This window comes from Colletes gigas, unplaced genomic scaffold (assembly GCF_013123115.1).
Source record: "Colletes gigas isolate AHSC1104 unplaced genomic scaffold, ASM1312311v1 Colletes_gigas_Sc00002, whole genome shotgun sequence".
Taxonomy (NCBI): Eukaryota; Metazoa; Arthropoda; class Insecta; order Hymenoptera; family Colletidae; genus Colletes; species Colletes gigas.
In genome coordinates, this window is record NW_025106631.1 from 7387014 (window position 1) to 7414919 (window position 27906).

The 27906-nt window shown below is 40.1% G+C and overlaps 1 protein-coding gene across 1 annotated transcript in view; it reads left to right on the top strand.

Moving 5' to 3' along the window:
• Positions 1 to 834: 834 nt before the first annotated feature.
• LOC122400436 (runt-related transcription factor 1-like) overlaps positions 835 to 27906 on the top strand; it is a 28959-nt gene continuing 1887 nt past the window's right edge. The window contains exons 1-5 of the mRNA XM_043401911.1: positions 835 to 1138; positions 2427 to 2657; positions 12218 to 12343; positions 19870 to 20064; positions 24807 to 25100. Coding sequence (XP_043257846.1) covers positions 835 to 1138; positions 2427 to 2657; positions 12218 to 12343; positions 19870 to 20064; positions 24807 to 25100 — 1150 coding nt within the window. The remainder of the gene's footprint in view (positions 1139 to 2426; positions 2658 to 12217; positions 12344 to 19869; positions 20065 to 24806; positions 25101 to 27906) is intronic.

Sequence of the window (27906 nt, forward strand, 5' to 3'; positions counted from 1 at the left end):
AAATTACTGAATGAACGGTGACGTCACTAGCCGGCCGCGTGAAAAGTGTGCGAGCCGTTCCTGTCCGTGTCAACCCATTCCGCCTCCACCCTTTCCGCCCCGTTTCTCCTCGTCCACCGTCTCCGGCAGCCCTCGTACCGCGATCACCCTGCATTCCGGGGCTGTCGCGTTGCTCCGTGCCTCGACAGACACGGTTAAAGGGCTCCGGTCGCGAGATAAAGGCTCCTGGAAGCCTTCGTTAAATGGATTAGGGGCCGAAAGGGTTGGTCGCATCAGCGACGAGACTTGGGGTTGCCGCCTCCGGTAGAGGCTCCTGGGACCGACCCTTTCCTACGACCCTGCGAATCAATTTTTCCTCCCGCGTTCGACCATCTACGGAGACCTACTGACCACGCCTGAATTTTCTTGCTTGCAGGTAGATTCAGGACGCCCCCGCTGTTCGTGGTTCGTACGGTTCCCTTCCCCGAGGCGGCCGCCTAGAATAGAAACGGTTACGCGATCGTGGCAAACTTCCTACTCCCCCGTCGATCCGGAAAGGAACGCCCGAGCCCGTCAGATGACGAAAGGGAGACTTCCAGCGAGAAGGTACCCGATGTTCTCGAAGAACCGTCGCCAAAGTTGCCCCGTAGCACGACAGCTCGACAGGCCTTAGGCACGCCGGACCAGTTGGGTAGCAGTCGCGCAACCGACACCCTCGTCCAGCGTCGGTTGCTACCATGCTGGACCGAGACGTCTGACCCAGGACACCGTCGATTCCGCTAACGATACTCCGGAGGTCCAAGCTCAGCCCGTGAACCGAATGGAAGGATGTATCATCCGGCGTTCTGACTGCCTATGGATATATTCGGCCGTTGCAACGGCGGCGGTGGCGGAAGCACAGTATCCGGAAGCGGCGCTGGCACGGTGAGGGGGTCCGGTAACGAGTCCAGCTGTGGAACGGCCAACTCTGCCACCGAGAGCGGTGGATCCAGCGGTAGGATGCAGTTGACAGGAGCCTCGGCTCCTGGCACTGCCGCCTCGCCGGAGTCGGGCGTCTCTCCCTTGACCGACGCCTACACGAAAATGACCAACGACATCCTGGCGGAGAGGACCCTGGGGGACTTCGTCAGCGAGCATCCTGGAGAACTGGTCCGAACAGGTGCGACTTCGACGCTTACCATCGCCTAGATTCGCGGTCCGTTTCGCCGAAAACTGAATTATTTGCACCGAACAGACGGCCATAACTATTGGGCCAAGTCATAATTAATTGACATCTCTTCCTTCCAATTTCACATCTTTTTTAAAAGAGCCTCAGAGCAAGGAAATAGCAATACCTTCGGGTCACCAATTTGACAAACTTTGAACACTGATAGATTTCGACACCCTTTTTACGAAAATTATAGAGTCAGACACTCAATATTTTCCATGGTATTCAGGTTTAAAGCCTTTTAGTGCCATTAAAAACACTGTTGAATGAAGGAATTGGTAATTAATATTGTGGCTTAGATGTAGTAAACCGTAGTGTTAGTGTAAATCGGGGTTCAGATCTCTCTAGTTAGACAAAATTTATTCAATTACCTGCACAAATATTTATGACAGTGTTTTGAGACATGCAGCAAGATTGCAAGGAAAATGAAAGTTTTTAAATGTAAACCAAATTTGCTTTCTAATGAAAGCACCTACTAAAGAATAAGTGCAGGTGCAATAAGACTGCATTTATTCGAGGTGTAAGATGTTTCTCGAATTTGTATTCCTTGTTTTTACAAAAAGTTCTGTACTTTTGTTCTGCTATAATTCGCTTATTTCAAACAATTACCATTCTTATAAAAAGTGACATGAATTATTTTTGTGATTTTTATACCGCAATGAAATTTAAAACGTACTCCAAATGAAAGTTCATTCACTATTTTCATATAGATGAATATAATCATATAGATAAATAAAAAGGAAAAATATGTCTGGTTGACCAGAGGATTTAAGAACACAGGTATTCTACTACTGAGCCACAATAGTAAATATCGAATTTTTTCATGGATAAAGTTCTTGAAATCAAAGATAAAAGAACAGACGTTAGAGTTGATTTTCTCTGATTGCTCTGCACTTGCCATTCGTACTCGGTCATAGTAATCGCACCTACGTTGCTAAGAAGTAATTAGAACGCATGACAATACGGATAATGGGTGATAATGCTGATCAGACGGTTAGAGCAGTTTGCCATGTTAGAAACTAGATATAGAGCGAGGTGAGAATCTCGTCAGAAAATTTGTAGGTCTGTTTCAACGACTCTAGTAAATTAGATCATTTTTAAAGTCACATCACAATCCTATGTTAAGAAGTCAAAGAAAATTTTCTAAATCTATCCAAAGCATCGTGCTGAGAAGTAGGCTCGAGTTTCAGCAACTTTAAAACGGCAACGCGAGTTTTGAACGGGTTTGAACGTGTTACAGGGTCACCCCATTTGGTGTGCAGTGTTCTGCCAGCCCACTGGCGGTCCAACAAGACGCTTCCGGTGGCTTTCAGGGTCGTGGCCCTCGGCGAAGTCGGCGATGGCACTTTGGTGACTGTTCGTGCTGGTAACGACGAGAACTGCTGTGCTGAGCTGAGAAACTCGACCGCCCTTATGAAGAATCAGGTGGCCAAGTTTAACGATCTGAGGTTCGTCGGGAGAAGCGGTAGAGGTGAGTGTACCACACGGTAGAAAATGTCAAAGACGAGTCGTGCTCGGACCGTTCGCGATCGAGAATATTCCACGGTTTATGAGTTAAAAGGATTAAGAGACACCAGGACTCGACTGCAGGGTCCTTCGAGTATCGTCCCGCGCGAAACTAGAGTCTAACTCAATATTCGGTTCACCAGTCCTGTTTGAAGAAAGGGCCGTAATCTTTGGAACGCTGCTTCCGGTAAATTAACGTTCTCAAACGACCGGAACAGCAGTTGCAGAAACTTCGTTAAACAGTCATGCGTTCCCAAAGAAACTTCCGAAGTGATCCCGCGTTTCCTCTCGTTTCTTCCCCGGTTCATTCATGAAATTGCGACGTTGTTGATCCCCGGTTGACAGACCGCGACGCGGAAGAAAACCCCGCGCTGGGGTGGAATGGAAGTCCCCGTCAAAGAATTCGGCCTCGTAGTAAGGGTAGGTCGCGGACGTCTTGAGACACCCTCGTTTTTCCTCCGTTCCTCGAGGAAAAGTGTACGGTTCTTGGGGCCGTGGGGGGTTGAAATTGGACGTTTCGCAGGGGTTGGTTGGCGACGTTGATTGGTGTGCGAGAGGACTCGAGGAGACAACGAAGACGTCTTGGAGTGGGTAATGGGTTTTATTTGTCCGCACCACCACCGAGCAACCTCCTCTTTACTTTCCTTCTTCGGTGTCTCGATTCCGGGAACAGACGCGCCGTGGAAAAGGACGCCTTCTTCGTGCCGCGCCCCTGGATACAGGGGCGGCCGATATTAATTGAGGTTTCAGTTAGCTTTTAATTAACGTTATTAGGGCCGCTATTTTCTCTAGCCTTCTCTTCCGAACTCGCGACTGCCGATTAGCTGGTCGCGACCCAGTTCTCCAGTCACCGCCGGAACTCGATTAACGCGTCTCTAGCCGCTGACGTAATATTACGTCGTGGGGGATGATTACCTTAGACGCGACACTACGTGTTTTTCTGAGGGATTTTCAAATGTCAGTGAGGTCTGTGTCAATGTTTTTGTGATCCTAATGTCTAGCACCTGCTAATGAAATTATTCTAATTAAAATTGGGCAAGTAGGGTTTATAATATTAAATCCGTGGTGAAGAATTTTTTCTCTAATTAATTTTTTCATGTACTTGTCTCTAGCGGCATTTCTAGGAACTTTGTTACCCAGGTATATGCATAACATTTTCGTAACAACTGACGTAATATTACGTCATGAGACGTGACAGATGATTATCCTAGATTCGCATTTTTCTGAGAGGTAGATTATAATCGGGGGTATATATCTCTTCATATTTCACTGAGGTCTCTATCAATATCTTTTTGTGTTCCTAATGTCTAGTACCTCCTAATAAAATTATTTCAAGTTCATTAAAATTGGACAACTAGGGTTTATAGTATTATACCCGCAGTGAAGAATTTTTTCATGTACTTGTCTCCAGCAGCATTTTTCTTGGCCTTTTTTACCCAGGATTTTGGTTCAACATGTTCGTAACAACTGACGTAATATTACGTCTAGTCATAAAACCATATATTTTTGCGAAAGATAAATGATAACTAATAAATTAGTAAATTTTTTCACATTTCACTGACATCGATATCATAATATCTTTGTGATCTCAACACCTAATAGTATTTCAAGTTAACTATAATTAGCTTTATAATACTGAATTGAATACGTAGTGAATTAGTTCTTCTATAAATATTGACTCGTTCCAGCAGCATTTTCCTTAGAATCATTGTTATTAAATAAATGTTTTAACATGTTTGTAGTTATTGACGTAATATTACGTCCCATCGTAATACGAGCAGATCTAGTAAAATTGATTTCTGCATCTTCCTAAAAATCTTCATAATGGTCTCGTTTATAACATTCCCAGTCACTGTCGTAATATTGCGTCGTTTCGTAAACCCGTAGCCATTTTACAGCCATTTCAACGTTATTTATCTTTAAGTGCCACAGTCATAGTTTTCAGTATTCTGTAATCCGTTACGCGTGTTTATCGAATCTTTTCGTCTCATTTAACGAGTTCCATCTTTCTCGTAATGTTTACACCTACGATTCGCAAGTATGGATCGTCGACATTTTATTCCCGATTAATTCGCCGCTGAATGCTAGACGGTGGAAGCATGCATGCGAGGTTAGGGTCGCGCGAGGGAAACAGGGCGTTCGAAAATCACGGAATGCCTGAATTTTCTATCCCGACGGGATGGTGAATTTTCCCTTGTAGGGCGGAGGGGGTTCACAGGGCGTCAGTCATTTGTCTGGGATTAGCTCTCAATTGTTTTCGTCGAGCGCGGAATTAACATAAGCTAGGATGAAGAATGTAAGAGAAGTGTCTCTCATCAGGATTCCTAGGACTCGACTCCTTGAATATTCCCTGGGAACCGATGCGCGCCGAACTCTAGCGAATCCTTAATGATCCTCTCGTTTGTCAAACGCGATTCCTGTGTGTGCATGTGACAGGAGGACTCGATTCCACTCGGTTTAGAGGCGGAGCTGGAATCGTTCTTGGACTCTAAAGAACATTATTATTGAGCAAGAAACCGTTTGTCGATGGTAGGCAGTGCATGATGGACAGGTTATCGAAACTCAAACGTATGGAACGATGTGTTATGAATATACAGTCTTCCCAAGTTAAACCATCAAACTATGACAGTGTGCTGTGTGAATAAACGTGAAATGAAAGTCTCAAGTCTATTATTATTAGGCAAGAAACAATGTAAAACGAGCACATTATCGAAACTCAAATATATGAAACGATGTAACATGAATATACTCTTCCCAAGTTAAAACATCAAACTATAACTAAAACATGAAAATCTTAGGTTTAAAACAGATTCGTTTAAAATTTAAAACGTGATTGACTAACATAGGTAACAATAATTTAATTGTTCACTTAAATTGTTGAGGTCAAGGTCATTTGCAGGTTACAGAACTCAGTCGTCCTTCAGCGACGATTCTGCCAAGTCACAAACTAACTATTTTTATCCGAAATAATTGCCTTTGAAATTTGTTATACTACTTACACCCGATTCGAGACATTTTTAAGCCCCCGTCGAAACAAAGTTCTGCACGAGAATAAAAAGTAAAAGAGAAATTAAACCAAAATGAAAAGCCACGAAGTTACATCGAAAATAATTAACAGAAGAATACAAAATGGAAGATGGAAATAGGTGAAACTGAGCTAGGCTTTATTTGTTCGAACCACCCGAACATGGATCATCGAGATTCGAAATCCTATTCGTTCGCACGCTATAAAAATGCACGTTTACGGGGGCATCCGGGATTGTAAAATTATTTATAGCAAGGTCGATTTCGTTGAAAACGGTGGGAAAAAAAGGAAGACTTCTCGCGTGGCGAACGGAAATTGTTTCGCCAGGCTGCGCGCGATCCCGTCGCCAGATGAGATAGGTATATTCGCGAGAGCAAAGTTGAAGGATACCCGTCTACTCCTGGCTGAAACTGTAAGCGCTCAAATGATCTATCTCGTTATAGGGCTTAGGGTTGAAGGGGTGGAAACGATCCAGTACCTTCGGGGTAGACTTCGCGGTGATGGAGCTGGCATTACAGCCGAACGTGCAGGAACGGGGCCATAGCTTATCATCGATATTACAAAGCTCTCGACTAACGTGCTTGGTTTTCCTCGAACCGAGAACACTTTTAAGTGGTCCGGACCCAGTGCTTCTTAACCCTTTTTTTTTCCTACGAATTCCACTCGATACTCGAGCAAAATTCGCGGAAACCCTTTTCCAAAACGACCCTTCAAAACAGCAGTTAAATCAATGGCGAAATGCTTTACTAAATGTTTATATTACGTGGAAAAGGATCGAGGTGTTCGCGAATTTCATTTTTTAAAGAAACTCTGGGTTCTAATAGACTTCGTTGTCCTATTTAAAGATATGTACTAGTATATATATATTCACATTATTAGAACGCACATACGGTTTCCTTAACAATCTTATAACATTCTACTCGTTGTAACCGATCGAGTGCAAAAAGTAAATGTCCCAGGAAAGAAATTAAATTAATCATACAATACAAACAATTGTTCCAATTAATTTCTAGGGGATTATATTTTATTTTACCGGGGTAGTTACCCTACTAGGAAACTAATTTTTCTACCAACAGAGAACGCGATTTCACGGTGTTGGTGGCTCGCACAATGATTTCTGTCCAACTATGTTTGACAAAAGTCGCTCGAACGTTGGCGGTGGGAGAGTGGGTGTGCGTTCGAAGGGGTGAAACAGGCGGCGTTGATTCCCGAGGACCAGGAAAGGTGGTCCTTGTCGCTGGCGGCAGTTCATCCTGACCATAATCAATTCGTTATCAGAGTACAATAGCGCATTTGCGATTCGTTTGGGGAAAATTGAAATTAATTAATTGGCTCGACAGCGGCCCCGACAGCCTACCCGCCCACACGGTAGGCCTGTGTGCATACACGTGCCGGTCCACATTTTCCCAGAGAATCGTATGCTAACGAGCATTATCAGGAAATCGATCTCAATGCACTTCCACCGCTGTCTCTCTTTTCCAATCGCACCCGGTGCCAATTCAATTTGTCCCCTTAATGTTCTTCATACACTTTTCGCCCCCCCCCCGACGATCATCATTTTCTTTCGATCGTGACGCCGCGGCCTCTAAAAGTCTACCAGCGATTTAATTTTATAGCTGCGTACCGGGAAAAACCATTCGTCGATGCTAAGAATAAAAACGGATGGGGTTTTGCTAAGGTATCGAGATTTCTGCGATTTTTCAGTAATGCGCTGATAAATCTTCTCTCTATGTTGGTCTGATGCTGATGGTGCATCCCCTCTGCTAATTCGCGAGTTAATTGTCATTTGTAAGTCGTTACAAAGCAGAGCTTCCAAACGATCCTCAGGCTGAGACAGTCGACCAGCGATAGAACCTTTGTAAATGGCACAAATGTCCCGAGCAAACTCAGCAAATTATTAGAATAACGATTAAACTCATGCAGTACTATAGAAGATGTCAATCTGGGACTTTATAATTTTTGGCTACAATTTTTTTTGTTTCTATTAGCTAGAACCTTTGTAAATGGCACAAATGTCCCAAGCAAACTCAGCAAACTATTAGAATAACGATTAAACTCTTGCAGTGCTATAGAAGATGTTGTAAATCTATGACTTCATAGTTTTTGGCTACAATTTTCTGGCTACAAAATCATTTTCATCGAAAAATAAAAAACTTATAGAATTGATCCCAAAATAATTAAAAACTATTGGAATAATTGTGGCTAAGGGAATTCATAAAAACTATTTAGAACCTATTGATAATTCTAGCTAAGAATACCTCCCTTTTTTTCGTATTATTTTTCTAAGTATGTTGTTTTCATATATGCTGTAGTATTACAAAATTTTATGTCGAGAAAACAGAGTGTGTAAGTACTTGTGTTGGATAAACGATGGTTGAGAGGGTATTATTTACTCGAAACGTTATGCTCTCGTACCTTGTAATAATATGTTATTTTAAAACGCATTCCGATTACATTTGTGTAATTTTAAAACAAGCATATTATCTACGATTAATTAGAGAAATTAATTCTGTCCATTCTGTTCCTTTGTCGAAGCTTTCTCTGTGCCTGTACCGTACACAGAGGTTTTAAATTCGTGGTCCAATTAATTTTCTTCAATATTTTGACACGCGTAGTCGGCTGAAATTAATTGAAATCTCGCTTTAATGCTGCGAAGGTCATTCATAAACACTGCTTTCGATGAATAAACGTTAATGCAACATCGTTTCTTCGTTGCAAAATTATCTAAGACATTCTTTTGGTTTTTTTAATGTACATTAAACTCATACAACAGAATATTTACAATCATCGTCGTTTGTTTCAAGCTCTTATTGCTTTTTAAACTTTCTTATTGTTTTTCTCTTTTTTGAGTAAACAATTTTTTTCTTTGATATGTATCAGTGTCTTGGAAAATATAATTGGACTTTTTATAGTAGTTCTTTGTTTCAGTTTGTTAAATGACTAAAATATTATAAATTCAACATTTCAATTTGTATATTTCTTTTAAAATCAAAGAGTCCACATATTTAAGAAAATAATACATTCTTGACGCTCATTTATCTGACAGAATCGTTCCAACAAACTTTTAGTGATTAACATTGTAAAAGCAGACTTCTGTTGTCCCTGAAATATTTAGTGAATCCAAACTATTTCCTGATTCGATGGCTGTCCACCTCGAAATTTACAAAATACCAATGCTCGAGCTTGCAAAAATAAGAGTGGCGTCGAACACCAAGGAACAGAATGTCTTCCTAAACTGGTTCTTGGAGAAAATCGAAGGAAGGTTTCGTTAGGGTGGGGTTAGGCGGGAGCGAAATAGTCAGACGACTTTTAATGGTTCCATGGCGACTGGCACCGAGGGTGATACCTACGTGTACCTACCTAACTGTGCAACCACGAACCCCCGCAATAGGTGAAAAGGTTTGCCAGGTCGTGGAGGAGGATGCCGTGACTTGCAACAAACTGACGGGATCCCCTGCTGGAAAACGAGAAGCTCGCGTGGTGAACCACCGTGTGGCCACGCTCGACACTCGCCATTATTCCCCTCCGATAGTTTCTCTCTTTCTTTCTGTCTTCCTTTCGCGTCAGTCCCGTGGACGTCGAAGGGCAGGAACTTAGGCTGTCGGGAAACCCATGATTCACTATATTTTCAATTTAAATTTAACCACAAACTTTCAGCAAACACCCTCCCCCTGTCGCAATTAATATCATCACACAGAATTAAATATTTCGTTTCTGCAAAATCGACTGTAAAGTCACAAGAATAAAGTTCCATATTATTAGAATTATTCACTATATTTACAATTTAAATTTAAGCACAAACTTGGAGAAAATCCCCTACCCCCTAAGTGGCAATTAATATCATCACACAGAATTAACTGCAGAATCGATTTTAAAGTCACACTAATAAAGTTCCATATTATTAGAATTAGTCACTATATTTTCAATTTAAATTTAAGCACAAACTTGGAGAACACACCCTCCCCCCTAAGTGGCAATCAATATCATTACACAGAATTAATTTCACTTCGAAACAATGGGATGTATTAAATTGGCTTATTTAAATCTTTCTTTCTCCTAACTCAATCATTATTTCGATACTTAAATTCGTACTTATTAATCTGACGTGGTTCTTTATGTATGGAGAACTTCGATAGAAACATTTGATAAATTATTTGTAAAGTAGTGTCATAAAAATTGGCAAAGGGAACCTTCCCAATGACGTACGATTTATTTAATCTGTAAAAGAAAGTGTTATTTTTAATATTATCGTGCAGGACTATACATTATCACCAAATCGTTAAATCGATCTGTATATCTTCTAACGCAATTTATTTCCCTCGTGGCCTAAATTATGGACAATGGTGTATATTGTTGAATTGTTTCCAAAAGTGTTATGCCTCTTTTCTATCGATTTTCTTCTGAAAACCAATAGCTTTCCAAAGAGGCAATCAATTTTGCTCGACGATACAAATCATCGGAACGTGTCGAACACGATAACAGTCCATTTTTAGCGTTTTCCGCTACGCCGGGAAGGGCGAAAAAGAGAGAGCTATTCGATCAGCGATCCACCCGGGGTGAGGAACGATGGAGGCGAGAAAAAGAGTGAAAGAGGGTGCACGTGGAATTGCGGTGAACCTCTGCGTGTGCAACCACCGTGTTCTGCGTGGCGACGCTTTTTTTTACGCAACATTGTCCGTAGTTTAACGAGCGTTTCATCGAAACAACCCCTCCTTGACTTCGAAGACACCCCATCGGTCCTGTTCTACTCAATAACGACCCTCGAAAAAAAAATTGTCTTGGACAAAACTTTGACGCATAATTACTTGGAATATATACTGCTTGGAAAGTACATAAATTTAAAATATTGCAGTCACTTTGAAACCTGGAATTTGGACTGAATTTTTTGGCCAAATTTGACCACTGTTCGATTAGTTTTTCCGTAGTAATTTCGAGTAAATTCCAAACAAACTGAATAAGTTGAATAAATGGTGATATAGTGAGCAAATCTAATAATTTCCAACCTTTCGTTACGAATTAACTTTTCCTTTTTCTATTATTACTAACTTCGTAACGTGTATCGTGCAAGTGCATATTTTCAATAGTATTAGATTACTAACATTTGCAGGCGAGTAGAATTTATCTCAGCAAATATTTTTATCGTCGACGTATTGTCCATAGCATATTCACAAACGTAGAATTTCAAACTCGTGATGTTACATGTCACAGATGGATAATATCTCAAAATCGTGAGCAATTATGTGTAATTATGATATTGTTGAAATAAACATGATACTGACTGATGGTGGAACTAGATATCTGGTATCCCCTCTTCCATTATATGCTCACTCGCGACAATTAATTGTCAATACACAGCTTTTACATTTGGTCAAATATTTTTAGAAAAGAATTGACAATTTTACAGTGAACCCTCGATTATCACTTGAAGTTTTTAAACTATTAATACCATTCAAGGTTCTCAAAAAATTCAACGAATGCTGACAAAATTTTTTATGTCAGTGTGCATCAAATAATTCATATCTTGTGTTCTAGAAACATTGTATACATTTAAATAGGGATAATATTATTTAGAATATATTTATAAATCAATCACTTTACTGTTTCTTAATTTTTTACAAAAGTCGACTCTGTTTTTTAAAAATTTTTCTTGTACGTCTTTCGAATTTCGAATTTAGTATATTTATTTTTGATAGGGGTATAGAATAAGGTGTTCACGCTATTATTACATTTTTCTCATAAGTAGTAAGTGTTAGAAAAAATAAGAAACTTATTTAGCCACATTGAACTTCTGTTACATTATTAAAAAAAAATTCTTGAGAAATATGCAAAACATTTCCTTCATTTCTGACCTTATGTTTGCGTATACATTTCTCTGTATTCATATATAACAATACAAACGACAAATATACAGATAACTAGGTGACAATAAAGCGGTTCTTTGTACTTCCACAATTTGCAATACTTCAAGAATGAGTATTTGATAAATGACAAATATTTTTTGGAAATTCCATTTTAACATTATAATAAAATCAATTTGGAAGTCGACATAAAGTCTATCCCACCCTCGTTTTATTCTAATGCTCACTACTTACGAAATAAACATTGGTTGCGAATAACAACCCTGTAGGAGGTGTGTAAAATGTAAAACAGTTTTTTTTTTTAATATAGAAGATATAGGAATATACCAAACGTCTTGTAGTTTTGTCCAGTGTTGTATAATGCGAAAGGGGGAGGTTGGTTTACGGGGTGACGCGCGTTTAACAGGGTTTTTAATATAACTTCACGCACCCGTTCACCGGGCTCGGTCGCGTCGGCTGGCCACCGTCACCGTCGACGACGCCCTCGATACATTACCGACGGTTAATTCGGTTACCACCGAGTTTCAGCCTGCTAACCACGTTTGCGAACTTCCGGCGCCGTTTCAATGCCCGCGAATCGACGACGATCCACGCGGAAGAAAAACGAGCGACGGGAGTAACGTTCCGTTCCCGTTATTTCAGGGAAGAGCTTCACGCTGACGATCACCGTGTCCACGACGCCGCCCCAAGTCGCCACGTACACCAAGGCCATCAAAGTGACCGTGGACGGGCCGCGGGAACCGCGATCCAAGACCAGTGAGTATCACTGTAAGCATTATTGTTATTATCTATTATTTATATTATACTTTGCTTAGACCGTAAGTACGCGAGATTGGCAGAACCGTCGAAATTAGGGGGCTAAACTAGGGGTTTCACGTCCTACAGAAAAATCGTCTAATACTTTTTTCTACGTACCCATCAGCCCTACTGCAGAAAAAAGTTTCATTGAAATATATTCACTATTACAGGAGTTATCACTGTTTGAAAATTGGAACATTTTTATGGAATTTTTCTAACTTTACCGGGGTCAAGGAACAACTTTTCCAATATTGTTAGAATTTGTACATATTCCTCACTAAAATAGGGGTTTGTGCCTTTCTAAACATTATAATCCTTCAATTCGTTCAGAAGTTGTGACGTTTTAAAGCTTCTCATGAAAATTTGGAGTAAATTCCTGGCTACACAATTATATATATTCATAAAGGAATTTTTTTCTCGAAAATGGTTAGGATTTCCAAGGTACGTCTATCGACAAAAACTGATTATAATTGACCCCTGCAGTAGAAAATAATTTTTCTAGAACGATTTGAAACTTTTCAATTTCGCCGTAAAATTTGGGCAAATACTCGAATTTTTTTCTCGAAAATGCGTAGGATTTCGGGGGTATGTCTATTCACCAAAAATGATTGTAATCGACCCCCGCAACCGGAAATAATTTTTTCAGAATGATTTGCAATTTTTTCCCCCCGTCGAAAAATTTCACACATTCTCGAATTTTTTTCTGGAAAGTGAGTAAGATTTCGGGGGTATGTCTATCCACCAAAAATGATTGCAATTGACTCCTGCAACCGACAATAATTTTTTCAAAATGATTTAAAAAATTTTTTTTCGCCGAAAAATTTTAGCACCTACCTGATTTTTTTTCTCGAAAATGGGTAGGTTTTCGGAGGTTCGCGTATTCACCAAAAATGATTGGAATTGACTCCTGCAACCGGAAATAATTTTTTCAGAATGATTTGCAATTTTTTTTCCCCGTCGAAAAATTTCACACATTCTCGAATTTTTTTCTGGAAAATGAGTAGGATTTCGAGGGTATGTCTATTGACCAAAACTGATTGGAATTGACTCCTGCAACCGACAATAATTTTTTCAAAATGATTTGAGACTTTTCAATTTCGCCGAAAAAAGGCACCTACTTGAATTTTTCTCTCGAAACTGAATAGGATTTTGAGGGTATGTCTATTGACTCGTTAACGAAGCCTCTGTCAAGAAATTGATATTCTTAATTTTCGTCTTATTTTATAAATTTTCCCCAGGGATGACTGAATACCCTGTATATACTTTCAACAAATGAAATAAAAAAAGAAGTGATTTGTCCCCTTAAAATTTGGAACGAAGAGAGAACATCGATGTCCTCGAACCCTCTGCCAATTAATTATCGAATTGTTCGAATGTCATAAGTACTATGTATAGCAACAGTCCCGTCGGTGGTGCGAGCGCGTAACTCCTTGGCGAACGCCGCGCCCCAGGAGGCATTCAAAGCCGCAAGTTTGAAATGGCCCGGAGCGTGTGGTTCCCGCCGGTCGGCCGTTACACCTAGCCGGCTAAGTTTCGCGCAATTGCCATTATTTATAACCGCTGCCGGCCGCCATAACATTGATAAAGGGCTGCGGCGTTCAGCCGCGGAGATATTGTGCTGCGAGGGCGACGCCTACGAAGTTTCCCGGTTGCATCTCGAGCTGGCCGACGGTTTCTCCGCGGCTATACCGCCGCTGGGACATACAATTACCGAGGTTCCCAGTTATTTGCTCGGTTTGCGACCATCGACGTCTGCGTACCGAGTTTCACCCCGCCGCGTTACTCGATTCGACTGTACATTCAAGATCTTGGAGAGAAAAGTCCCCAGATATGGGCAAACAGCTTCCCCAATTTTGCAATCTACCTCAAATAATTAATGACATTATTTCTCAGCGTGTGTATCCCTGTTTAAAGCTTTTAAATGTAAATGTCGTTCCTCAACTCAACTACTCTTATTGAACCAAAGATTTCTATACTTTAGAAACAGTTAGTAAATAAACGATGGCCAGCTGGAAATTGTAATATAAAAATTGACTAAAAACTTTTTTTATTCCGAAAAAATCGAGGTCGCCTTTGTCTTTTTCTTCGTGTTACTGTAGCTTCTGTCATGACAAACTCCACAATCATATACCATGACCTTCAAATGACTTTGAAGGAAAGAAAGTAAAATCAATGACGTTTGAAATTGTTACGTACACTTTGAATCATATTAAATGTTCAAAGGGTAGTCTGCTTCATTTTATTTATGTATTTTATTCTACCTCCAAAGGAGATTATTCTGCGAAATTAACCAGCGTTGAGAATCCTATCTTACTCAAATATAACGCATCAAAGACGAGGATAAGCTTGAGTTAAAAGAGTAGAAAGGTGGGGAATAACTGGAGTAAGGAACAGGAGACAGGTAGAAGTAGAAAATAAAGGATTTAAAAGGATGATAAATGGTGTTATTACAAAGCTGATAGTGCTAATATCGTCTCATTTCCAGCAAATTTTTGGGTCCAAAATCAAGTTTATCCTTATTATCATCGAGATCAGAATAATCATTAAAAGAGAAACTAATTGGAAAATGATGAGTCTATCAATATTATTGGGTAGAAAAAACCTGTGCTCTCGGAGTACTTTTTGGCAGCAATTTATAGTGTCACTCTTCGAAACGGCGCCAATATTTAAAATTGTATAATGGATGAAACAACGCCAGAAATCTGGCGATTTCTCCACCATAATTTTTACGTGCCAAAAATATCCAATACGTTCTGCTAACCTATACACAGGGATGTTGGCAGATTGCGACCGCATCCGCTGGTCTGTTTGGACCACCCACGAAATTTTCATCATAAAAGATCCTCCATAGCGTGAATTTAAAAATGGTGATACAACCAATATCCAAATTACCGTTCGCCAAATCCTATCGAAGGATCTTACAAATCGGAGCTTCTCGATCTTCTCGAAAAGCGACACAGTGAGTTCTTTGCAACCAAAGGTAAAATTTGTAAGAATATTTTATTATTCATAGTATCTTACGCTTCGTTTCCATTTTTGAATAAATTGATGTGTTTTGAAGCATTTAATATATAAATTAATCTCGTTGAATGGAGAATTAGTTTATGGGAAATGTGATTTATCAATTTAATAACAGGTGCTCACAGAAATTAATTTTCAGAACGTAACGTTAAAGAAAATAGATCTAGATGAGATCTTTTCAAAAGTAATTATGCATAGTTGATGCTGGATTCTTCAGGGGTCAAATGTCACAATGATATCGGTTGTAACGGAACCATGAGACGCAACATTTCCCTTTACCTTCGATCCGAATGATCTGAACGGGTTGACAGTCCACGAGCTAGGATGTCGCGGTGTTTTAAAATAGGCGGCGCGTTACATGTTCTACGAAAGCAAACAATTTCCCCGAAATAAAAGGAACCGGCGACAAGTCGAAGGGAAGCGGCGCGAGATAAAAGGGCAACGAGTCACGGGTGGTCGATCGGCGCTCCTTTAAACTTGCTGCTTCCTCGTCTTTGAGCCCTAATTTTACTACGCTTACATCCTCTAAAACCATCACGCTATCCCAACACACAATTAACCTCCCCTGCCATTTAAAATTCTTGTCTATCGGAGCCGCCCAATTTCTTACTCGTTTCACGGAATCTAGCCGGAATATAACTTTACAAGATGGATGCAATTGAAAATTAATCAAGACGAATATATTTCATTATAGAAAATTATCTAACATTGGTGACATAATATTAATTTATGGAATAAAACATAGGCACTGATATATTTTCAGTTTCAAATTTTTATTACGTTCACTTTTCAATTTCAATATTAGACAAAGAGTGGTGGAAAAAGGTATGCTTGGATTCTTATGCATCGAGCAGTTTTCTGATAGATTTGAATATTTGTTATTGTCGATGATATTGTTTATCGATACTAATTTTGCAACACCAGTGCTCGAAATGCAGCCTTAGATTCTGTATTTAGTTTTAAGGGGTTTCGTGAATCTAATGATTGATGATGAAAAATAATGTATCATTATGTGTGGTTGTTTTTATTACGTCTTTACAAATTTTGCCTTGTTTAGAAATTCATTAGGTAAATTATATAAAAATATATTTTGGAACGTTCTGTATCCAGTAATAGCCCAAATAATCAAGTTTTCAGAGCAACTTTCGTAGAATACAATGTAAAGTGAATAACAAATATACTTTTCTAAGATTTCAAAATTCTTATATAAGAAACATAAACATATAAAAAATGTTTCCCTTCTGGAAAACCTTGATTTGTCAAGCACAACGCGTGTCCAATTCTTCACGAACTATAAAGATTCTGACGTACACCAAGCACCTGAAATCTGTGAAAATGTAATTATTTTATGAATTTCTCGTTAATTATGTTAACCCGTGTAGTCTACGTAGCCTATAGATAAATATAGTAGCTCTACGACCCTGCAGCGACCACGAACTTTAATTAAGATGGACGGCGAAACACTTCCTGCGACCTCTTCGTAAAAATTTGATCGAACAACCTAAAGAAACCTAGGGAAAAGTGGAGAAAGAATATAATTGATAGGGCTCTTTGTGCAGCTGTTGTCCTCTATCGGATGAACGAAACTCTGCTCTACCCTTCTTCGTCGAGAGATAAATCAGTCCTATGAGATGCGTACTGGCTTCCAAATGGGCCTAGGAAACGATCTCCGATGGCGGAACGAAAGGACTCCCAGTCCGTGCTCCCGGCGTCGCTCGAGGGTCGTAATTAATTAAACAAGCAATTCATTACACATTCTACCCTCGTCCCGCAGCCGAAGGTGGCCGCAGAAAGGATGCAAGGCTAAGGAAATTGATCGAGAGAGGTTCTCGCGGATATCTGGCTCCGGGCGGAAGTTCGAAACCCCGGGTTCCGGAGTCGAACACCTTCGATGGGCAACAGAACCACGTCCGCTTTGTCGGGAGAAAAGGTCGAAAATGGTATGGGCATTCAGCGTGTCGGGGAGGGTCGATTCCGTGGGGACGGAACGAAATGAGGAGCTGTCGCTGGCAGCTGGTAACTCTCGAGAAATTCCCTGGCAGTCACCCTGCACGCGTAAAGGGGTTGTCCAATGAAATCGATAAGGGAGGTAACGACCCACGAGGAGGTCCGAGTAACTTAACCCCCCCCCCGTCGCCACCGAAAAATCTGTCGGTGTGGTCGCTTTAGAAGTCGGCGGTTAGGCGCGATCGTCTGCCAGGTAGAATAGATTAACCCTTTACGACAATAGGTCGTCGATGATTGGATCCCATATCTTGTAATGTTTGGTTTCAGTCTGACAACGGTGAAGAATTTTTTGAACCTTTTTTATCTGAGGTCTTTATAGATTTTAACGGAACCTGGAGAGTCTGTAACGAGGATTAACCCCTTATGTAAACCCCTATAATGTTTCGTTTTAGTTTAATGAGGAGGAAGAATTTTTGAAATCTTTCCAAACTCCAACAAATTTATACTCAAGTCATTGTCACATTTCCAACTCTCATTTTGCATTAAATGCTCACTTCTCAGATTTTAGTACAATTTTATGGTTCTAAAATCTGGGTGATCGTACATACTAACCACAAAAGCACTCATCCAACATTCTCAAACCCTCTCGATCGAAAGACCAATTCCACTATCAATGTTCCATAGTGTTCAATTATTCAGAAACCTTTCATAAACCTACCAAAGACTCATCCAACATTCTGAAATCCTATCAAGCCCTGACAGGTGTCAATCGAAAGACCAATGCAGTCATACAGTCCAAAAGATTCGTTACAAATCCATCTCCAACTGCCTGTCAATCTCTGACCAACCTCGACAAACACTCATATCATTCTCCGTTCACGGAGACATCCAAGGTTGACACGACGAGTTCGCGGGCTGAAACCCCACCAATAATCTATCAAATGAAACCGATGGCCAACAAGACCGAACCGGGAGCTGGACGTAAGGAAGTCGTTGGCAAATTTCTTCAGGATCGGCGCAAAGCGTACGGAATCGCCGGTCGTTTAAACGAGATCTCGTTAGCCCCGGGTCCCGGTCTGTATTCCGGCGTCGCGCCCCCATTGTGTCCCCAGGATCGAGCAGCAGCCGTACCCTATTCAGCAAACCGGCGGGAATTTCGGGTTGCCGAGTTAGAATTAGGGCTTCGATTGGATTATCAGGACGGCGGGGGTCTGGCTGTTAGCCTGGCTCCTCTCTCCGTCTCTCTGGCTCTCGGTCCCTCCTGGCTTTGGTCTCCAGTGCCTTCCGTGGCAGTGTTGGTTCGTAGATTTCGACGGTTCGGGAAGAGGGTAGGAGGGTTGCTTCGGCCGCTTACGTACAGAAGGGAGGGGGAGGAGCGGGTACAGAGGACCTGGCCTAACCTGACCAACAGTTGGGGTGGCAGGCAGCCTCGTCAGATAGGACCGTCGCCTGTTGGGACGTCTTTAATTGGGTTGGCGACACCGTACCCGGAAAATAAAATGAATCGGTGCCACTGCGTGTCTCTTCTGTGCTCCCTCTTCCATGTCCAGCCAGTCGTTTAGTTTCACCCGTTCGAGCCTGCATGGCCTCGTCGACGCCCCGGAGAAAATAAAACCCAGTCGCCCGCAGGGAACGACGGGGACATTTTCGGGCCGTCTTTGACGACGATGGTCCTCGTAGAATTTCGGGACGCCGAGCACCGAAGATGCGTCTGGTGATCGACGAGGTAGCCAAAGTCGGCAAAGGTATCCCGCGCGAGATTAAATTGAGATCTTCGGACAACCGGGGGAGGGATCGAGGGCTGAGGAACAGTTAGCAGTAATGGGAAGTTCACACGAGTAATTCCAAGTTCAGAGAAACTCCGCGTTCAGGGACTTCTCGCGAGATTGGATGCGATGCATCAATAACAGATATCGAAGACCAGGATCAGTGATCGATGAGACGATGGGGTCTCGAATGGGATTTTAGATGTTAGCCAATTTTCATCTGGTCGAAACTTTAACCAGACAGCAAGAATATTAATTGTTTTGTCCACGATCGACATTTAGTCGCTGTTAGGATCTCTGGATTACGTATAAGTGAACATGTGTAATAGTCGAAAAGATTTTATAGTTTCTTGCTAAAAAATTTTCAAAAATGGCCCACAAATACTCGTTTACTAAAATATTCATAAAAAAAATAAATCTTGCATCACAATTTATATTTCCAGAGGAATAAATTTAATGACATTCCTATCTGAACAATTTCAGGATTATGATTTTTCAGATTCTTTGCCCTATCGAAATTGCGTTTGAAAAAATGTGAAATAAAGCTTCGAAATTGTAGTATCGTCTAAGTTAGGCAGACATTATGAGCATAGATATTGCATGGTAGCGTCGTTGGGCGCTGCAGTTAACCGGGCTTTCGAAATTCGTGACAAGGGTTGATTTTGTTACGAACCCATCAATTTCTGAGCGTTGCAAAGTGTCACGAGGGCGATTGATGCTAGGTACCGGAAGTCCAGTGGACAGGCGCACGGTTGATCGCAGTGTTGTCTCTTTTAGGGCAGCAGCAGCAGTTTCATGCGTTCGCGTTTGCCTCCCAGAGGGGTGGACCGTTTTTCGCTTCGCCGCTGGTGGACCCGTTGCAACCCTTGCCGAATCCCCTTCAGCCGTTGCCGAATCCGCTGCAGCCGAGGGATCCGTTGTCGTCATTTAGGCACGCGATGCCAGGCAACTGCCAAAGTAAGTATTTTCGATGATTCGTCAACCGTGTTAATTTTTAATCCGTCAGACTTTCCCGATCCTCTAAACTTCCAGACAGACGTCGCTTAAAATAGTCATTTTCAACGTAACAGTAATTTTTCGTGAGAAACCAGTTGCAAAATTTTGGCGCGAACAGAAGACTCTTGAAAAATATTATATTTGACGACTTTTAATACCTGATTAACCTCTGATCCCTTAACGCTCACGCCTGAGTCAGACTCGAGTAGCGATAGACCGTTTAAGAGATACAACAACGCAATTAACAGGAACCACATTGTTATGTGGCCTCTGAATAAATGCAATACAGAAAACTGATCGTTCTTGGCGGAATAGGCCGACAAAACGTGAGCGTCGAGGGGTTAATTTAATAATAAATGATTATTACGAATCTGTTTAATTCTATTATGCCTGATGGTTAGGTCGATTTTCGCTCGATTGTCTCGGTACTTTCCAATTAAAATAATTTGATCAAACAGGAGTATATTGGTCCCATTAATTTTAACTGATCGAGCATAGAAATTAGATGATGCAAAAACAAACGTAAAAAGATTATTTTCAATTGCCTTAACTGTGTGTTTCTGTATTTAAAACAAAGCACTTGATGAAGTTACTAACCACTGAACAGTTAGTTATAAATCGTTACGTATTTAAAGAAAAATTAATCCAAACGAGCAGGTTTCCCAGTTAAAAAAAAAATTATCCAAGATTATAGCTATTCTGGATTCGTTTATCATGTTTCTCGAGATATTTTTTACAATTCGCGTTTGTTTTGGGGCTCGACTCTCCAGGAAGCGTGAAATTATCCAAGATTCTCGTTTCCAGAAGTCCGCAAAGCGATAGCCCCGGCCGTTTTCAAAATTAAATTCATTCCTGATACAGTAAGAAGCGCTTTCCTGGAAGCTCGGGAATATTTCCAAGCGCAGACATTGCCGGCCTCTGTTGGATACAGGCAGAGCTTTCGGATAGGCTTGCGAGCCAGCTTCTCGACTCCAGAGGCGGAAACCGCAAGCCTGTTCAAAGCTAGATTAAATATTATATTAAAGGGGTTGCCACGGAAGCGGCGGCGAGCTTGTTGGGGGGTGGCTCGTCGTTTCGGGGTGGTAACCCCCTGATTCTCTGTACGTTTGCAACCGGATTCGTAGATTTTCGCGTGCAACACCACGCTCTTGCAGCCACGACCCTTCGAGAAAAATTTGGTGCTTTTTTAAGATCTCGACTCGGAGTTTTCGCCCTGATTCTACCGAACTCGTGACTTTAAACCACATTTCACATTTTACCAACCATATAACTTCTATTGGAATTATCTAACCTCCCAAGTAGAAGAAAAAACTAAATTTTTGCACTGTTTGTTAGTATTAAATATATTAAAATTGCAATCTTCATTATTATCGACGCATTTTTCAACGCAAATAAAGACACTCGTTTGTAAAACATTTTTTACGCACGTGACGTGATTAGTAGAATATTTTCACATAACCTTTTGGTTGAGTTTACTCAATCAAATAAATTATTTAATTAATTATTTGGTGATTAAAATATTTAATTTCAGTTTGAAATTGGGCTTCCAATATTTCGTTAATATTTCTGTTAAAAAATGAGCTATATATTCTAACTCTGTGATTGAATTATACATCTGTAGTTTTGGAATTATAGCATCTTTATTTCGTATTTTTTTGAAATTCCGTTTATTTTACGATTTATTTTATACTATATACATATAGATATGATGAGCTATTAAAAAACATTTTAAACGAAAATGTAACATGTTTACATGTCATTAAACGATGATTAAAAATCGAATAATTTAAGTAAGTTACTTGAAAATATTTTATAATTTCTTATAAAATAGTTAAGCTTTCCGAACGTATAGAGAAACATTTTCTAACTTTTTCGATCTTACATCGCGGCTAAATTCTCTAATTTCTACAGCAAGTCGATTCGACGCTTGGAATTTTGGGGGCCCTGAAAAGTAATCGAAATATGTTGCCGTTGAAGTTGGTATCGTGCATGGAAGTTGTTGATTGGTTAATGAATCCTCGCAACTTTCGGGAATCATCGTGCGCCGCGGTTCGCTTATAAATTCTCCCACGTGGAATTTATTATCTTCTCGCGAAAGAAACCTACGCGCGGAACATACACGAGAGCCGTTTTAATGAGTCGCCTTCTGATCTGAACGCGATAACGCGGGAAATTCCTCGATAAAGTATCAAGCATGCAGAGTATTTCCTTTATTAACGTTTTTCACCACATCGAACATCGATAATTCGCGTTCGTATCTCTCTGGCCGTGTAACCGGTCGAGTCTCGGACATCTTGCTATAAATTTTGCGATATTGGTCAGCATCGTTCGTCCACTGGTCAGATTTATTCCCATCGATGGGTATTTTTAACACGTCGTTTTCTACGAGATCATTCTAATTTTAGATTACTTTAAACAACGTGAAATGGAATTATGCTAGTGCAAATGTTAATCGTGGTAGTGAAAGAAACCACTGCTGAAGAAGAAGAGATTATACTAAATCTACATAGAATATTTGGAAATTTTTGGAAATCTTTTTTGTTGCTGAAATCACATTGAATTTTAAGATTGAACCCTCTTCTTTGCAGTAGCTTCCCTAAAAAATAGTTTGTGATTTTTTTTCTTGAGGTTATTCCAGCTTGAATTAGGCGTACACATTAAGAACAACGCCTGCTATATTAGCAAAAATTAAAACATTCATTACCGTTAAAAATTGTCGTCATTATTTTTGTACTGTTATTGAAATCTATGTTGAATTTAGAAATTCGTTGAATTTGTCTCATATTTCAGAAAATACCATTTTCATTTTTCCCCCAAAAAAATCTTTAAAACGACCTCATAAAGGTTGCTTACGAAGTTATAGCAGTTGAAAGATTGTGAGCGTTCAAACTCGATTTTCTCGAGAAGTAAATCTCGAGTCTATTATATGGATCTACTACCCTATCAAATTTCATTAAAATTATTAAGAGTTTGACTTAATTCGACATCAAACGAAACTCAATTTATATAATTTTTCCCTGTCTCCCTTTAAAGCTGTAATTCGACCTAGTTGCGTCAGGCGATCTATAGACACCCAATTTAATTCCCTTCGAGACGTCTCGATTTGTCAAGAAGCAGTCCCCGAAACCGTCCTTTCCAATCAATTAATCCCATCTTTCTCTTTCGTGCGAACACACTCCGAAGAGACACCTGAAATTAATCTGAAAATTTGAAAACGGCGAAAGCTCCTTCGACGATCGGTCGGGAAGCCAGGGTGAAAATTGAACGACGCGAAAGCATGCCGTGTTGCAGTATTTAGGGTTAGGCTCTCCTCGACACGGCGGACCGGTGGCTCTGGTCGAGAGCCGGAGCTTGGTTATTTGAGTTGGCCAGAGCCACGCGGGGATGACCAACCCTTTGATCTCGAGCGCGGCCGCCCTCCGTTTTCTGTCCGGCTGCACCCCGCCTCGCGAACCGTGTCCGACCTTTCTGCCTTCAGTCCCGCAACTCGTTGGAAAATCTATCGGGGGATACGCTGCCTATACGCCGCAAAAATAAATCCGTCGACGGGGGCCGCGCGCGAAAGAAACGGTCCATCGATGTACAAAGTGATTTAGATCGACGAGAATCGTCGTGCTCGTTCGCCACCGCAACAATCGTCCTTGTACGTCCATTTTTCAACACCCCGCGCAAAGGACGTTCCTCTTCTCACCGTTCTGGGAAGAATCTAATTTTTCTTAGGAAGGGTTGCTCTAATCTAGAATACTTTTCTGTGTGCACAGGTTTAGAAATTGTAAAATCTCTTTCAAATCTAAAATACAGGGTGTTACGCATTTTTCCGTACACACTTCAGCTGTGTGTTCTTCGAGCAAAAATAAGAATAAAGTGTGATATAATAAAATATTCATAAATGCTTTGTTTGTTCTTTCATTTACTAAACAAGCAAATTTACTAAAATTTTGTTTAATTGGAGCAACTGTTGAGGCACGAAAAAATATTTTTGACGTAGAATTATGTGAATAACTTGAACATTTCTTTATCAGAATTCAGTTTCTATCGTTTATCTTGGGTGCTGAAATATTCTTTCTTCGATGATAACTATTGTTCAAGTTTATATTCAAGTAAATTGCAAAGAAACTCACGATATCAAATACTTGCAAAAGATTGATTTTCTTTTATTATAAATTTTTCTCATTTTAATGTCCAGAATCTCAACCGAGTTTCACAGTACATATTTGTGTTATAATTTCTTAACAAAGCATTTATGGATTTTCTGTTGTATGACATTTTAGTCTCAGTTTTACTTGTAGAACATACTGCTAAAGCATGTACAGAAAAATGTGTAATATCCTGTATAAGACACAGTTTAACATCCTTGCTTTACGATCATACAATAACTGTTTGCTTTAAAGATCGCCTAAAAAGATCGTTACCTAAAAATTATACTGCTTGGAGAATGACTATACGAGAAACAGTATAACATCCTTGCTCTACTATTATACAATAACTGTTTGCTTTAAAGATCGCCTAAAAAGATCGTTACCTAAAAATTATACTGCTTGGAGAATGACTATACGAGAAACAGTTTAACATCGTTGCTCTACCATTATACGATAATTGTTAATTTTACAAGTCGCTTATAATTAACACTACCAAATCGTGAATAATTTCTTAAAGTGTTAAGAATTGCGATATCGTGATGTGCGAGCGTGAGATCTCTTCAGACATGTCGCAGTTCGGTTTGACTGCGAGCAATTCATGGGGATACGGAAGCACGGCCGGTTACGCTGGTTATCTTCCCGGTCCTTTGTCGTCGTGCGCTGCACAGGCGTCGTTCCCACCCCCGCCGCCGCCACCGCCGCCACCGCCGCCGCCGTCATCGTCGTTGGCGTCTTTCGCGGGTACGGCGTCCATGAACACACCGACGGCGCCGGATTCGACAGCGGGCTCCACCGTCACTTCCGGCACCGGCGCGGGATCCACGGCACAGCAGGACGCGTTCTCAGCGGTGTCTTCCCGTAAGTCTCATCACTTCATCGTTCTCTCCTGTAATTGGTCATTCCGACGAACCCGTTAACCGCCAACGGTGCCCGAACGATCGGTTCTAACGCGCTGACACTGCCGCGTCAGCTCCCCATTTTTACAGGCCGTCTCGACATTTGTCCAAATCGTGCCGCGAAACTTACGAGCGTTCGATAATTCAGTGGCAAGATGATTGTTTTACATTTCTATTTAAAACGTTGTTTACCATTTTACGAGCGTCAGGGTTCTTTCATTTTAAACGATTTTGAAACACATTGCAAGTTTTAATGTCACGGTTTATAAGAAACTACGAATCGCAGGGAATAAACTTACACCACTTTCAAAATAAATGATCGTGCAATTCCAGTTAATAACTTTCAATTGCGTGGAACAAGCGAATATTTTAAAATTTGAATTATAAAAAGTATATGAATAAAAAGTTTGCATTATACAAGGTGTTCGGCCACCCTTGGGAAAAATTTTAATGGGAGATTCTAGAGGGAAAAATAAGACGAAAATCAAGAATATCAATTTGTTGATTGAGGCTTCCTTAAAAAGTTATTAAAAAATTAAATTGAAAAATTTGAAATCATTCTGGAAAAATTATTTTCAATTGCAGGGATCAATTACAATCATTTTTGTTGAATAGACACACCCCCGAATTCCTACGCACTTCCGAGAAAAAAATTCGAGTAGGTAGACAAAGTCGGCAAAATTAAAAAATTTCAAATCGTTCTGGAAAAATTATTTTTGATTGCAGAGGTCCATTAGAATCATTTTTGGTCAATCAACATACCACCGAAATCCTACTCAGTCTCGAGAAAAAAATTCATTACCAAAAATTTCATGTCTGACCATACCATTGATATGTTTCACTGAAATTTCATGAGTATGTTTAAAGCATCATAACTTCTGAACAGATTGGAGGATTTTAATGTTTCAACCGGCAAACAACGCGTATTTTAATGGAGAATATAGAGAAATTCTAAGAATATTGGTAAAATTATTCCTTGTCCCCGTAAAGTTAGAAAACCCCCATAAAACTGGTCCAGTTTTCAAACGGCCATAATTTCTACAATAGTCAATGGATCTCATTGAAATTTAGTCTGGAAGTAGGGCTCGTGGATACCTACAAAAAAGTATTAGACAACATTTCCGTACAGCGTCAAACAAATTTACTAGAAATCAAAAACGACTTTTTAAGAGAAACCGACAGGGTGTAGGTAGTAAATTTTTCGTCGAAATTGAAAAGTTTGAAATCGTTCTGAAAAAATTATTTTCGATTGCAGGGGTAAATTACAATCATTTTTGGTCAATACACATACCCCCAAAATCCTACGCACTTCCGAGAAAAAAATTCGAGTAGGTGGACAAAGTCGAGAAAATTAAAAAATTTCAAATCGTTCCGGAAAAATTATTATCGATTGCAGGAGTCAATTGCAATCATTTTTTATCAATACACATACCCCCGAAATCTTTCGCACTTTCGAGAGAAAAATTCTTTACTAACTTTTAACGAAGCCTTGATCAACAAATCAATATTCTTGATTTTCGTGTTATTTTGGCCTCTAAAATCTCCCATTAAATTTTTACCAGAGATGATCAAACACCCTGTACAACTGTTTTTTGATACGTGGTCTCGTATGGCTTTCAAAATAAACGGTGCAAGCGAGGACGTTTTATACAAGTTTTGCAAAAAAGTATGCCCCAAATGGGGGATGGAATTTTTTATAGAAACGTGTTGCGTACATAGTGGAAAGCGTACCCTTTCCAACGCAATTTGTTTCAAGTCGATATCTCGATCGGTTCCGGAGATACGGGGCTTCGAAGTCCGGGCTCGAAATGATCAATGGGACGTGGACTGAGATCCCTGGAACCGTGACCCAGATAATCTCCAGGAAATGCGTACGCTACACTACTACTGTTAGTAAACAAAAAATACGTGACTCGGCGCCTGTTACTGACCAGCGCGCACGTGACGAGCTTGGGCTAGGTCAGTGACAAGGCGCGACAGTAAGAGAGAGAGGTACGAGCTGCGCGACGGAGACGGACATACCGAAATATTAAAAATTATCCTTCCCTTTGCACGGCGATATCTCCGCAACGGAATATCGTATCGACATAAATCGAACGCCATTTAAAAGGAAAAGCTCTACTGTTCCCAGTTATGGCGATTAAACTGACAATGCACCAATAACTTTGGGACAACAATCGTTTAAATTTTTATTACTTTCAATACGATTAATATACAATATGTTATATATATGTATAATATTTACACTGTTGGTTAAAATTATGAGTTCAGTTCATTTCTGGCTGGTTTAATGTCATGGTTAGAACTATTGTGTTTTCTTTTTGCAACATTACCTATTTGCAGAGGGTAAAGTCATAAAAAAGAGTTTTTTAACATTTACAGAAACAACGAATCATTATTTTCAAGATTTATTTAGAAATTAATTATAATGAAAGTTGTTTTCAATATTCAGTAACTAATTCGTGAAGTTGGTTGATGAACCTTCGTTTTTATATTATTTAATATGTTTCTCAGTGGCATCTCATAAAGTTCCCTGATTATGCAATTCAAATTTCTTTGGTCTTCGAGAAAATTTAGAGAAATCTAGAGTAATTAATAACACTCCCCTAAAAAATATAATAAATAAATAAATACTGGAAGTATTACGGTATAATTATTTTTAAAACTGTATTATTTAGTATTGAATACACGTTTGAAAAAATAGTCATCACGTGATCGATATATTTAAAAAAAAATTGCATTATTTAATTCTAATTCGTAAATAATTC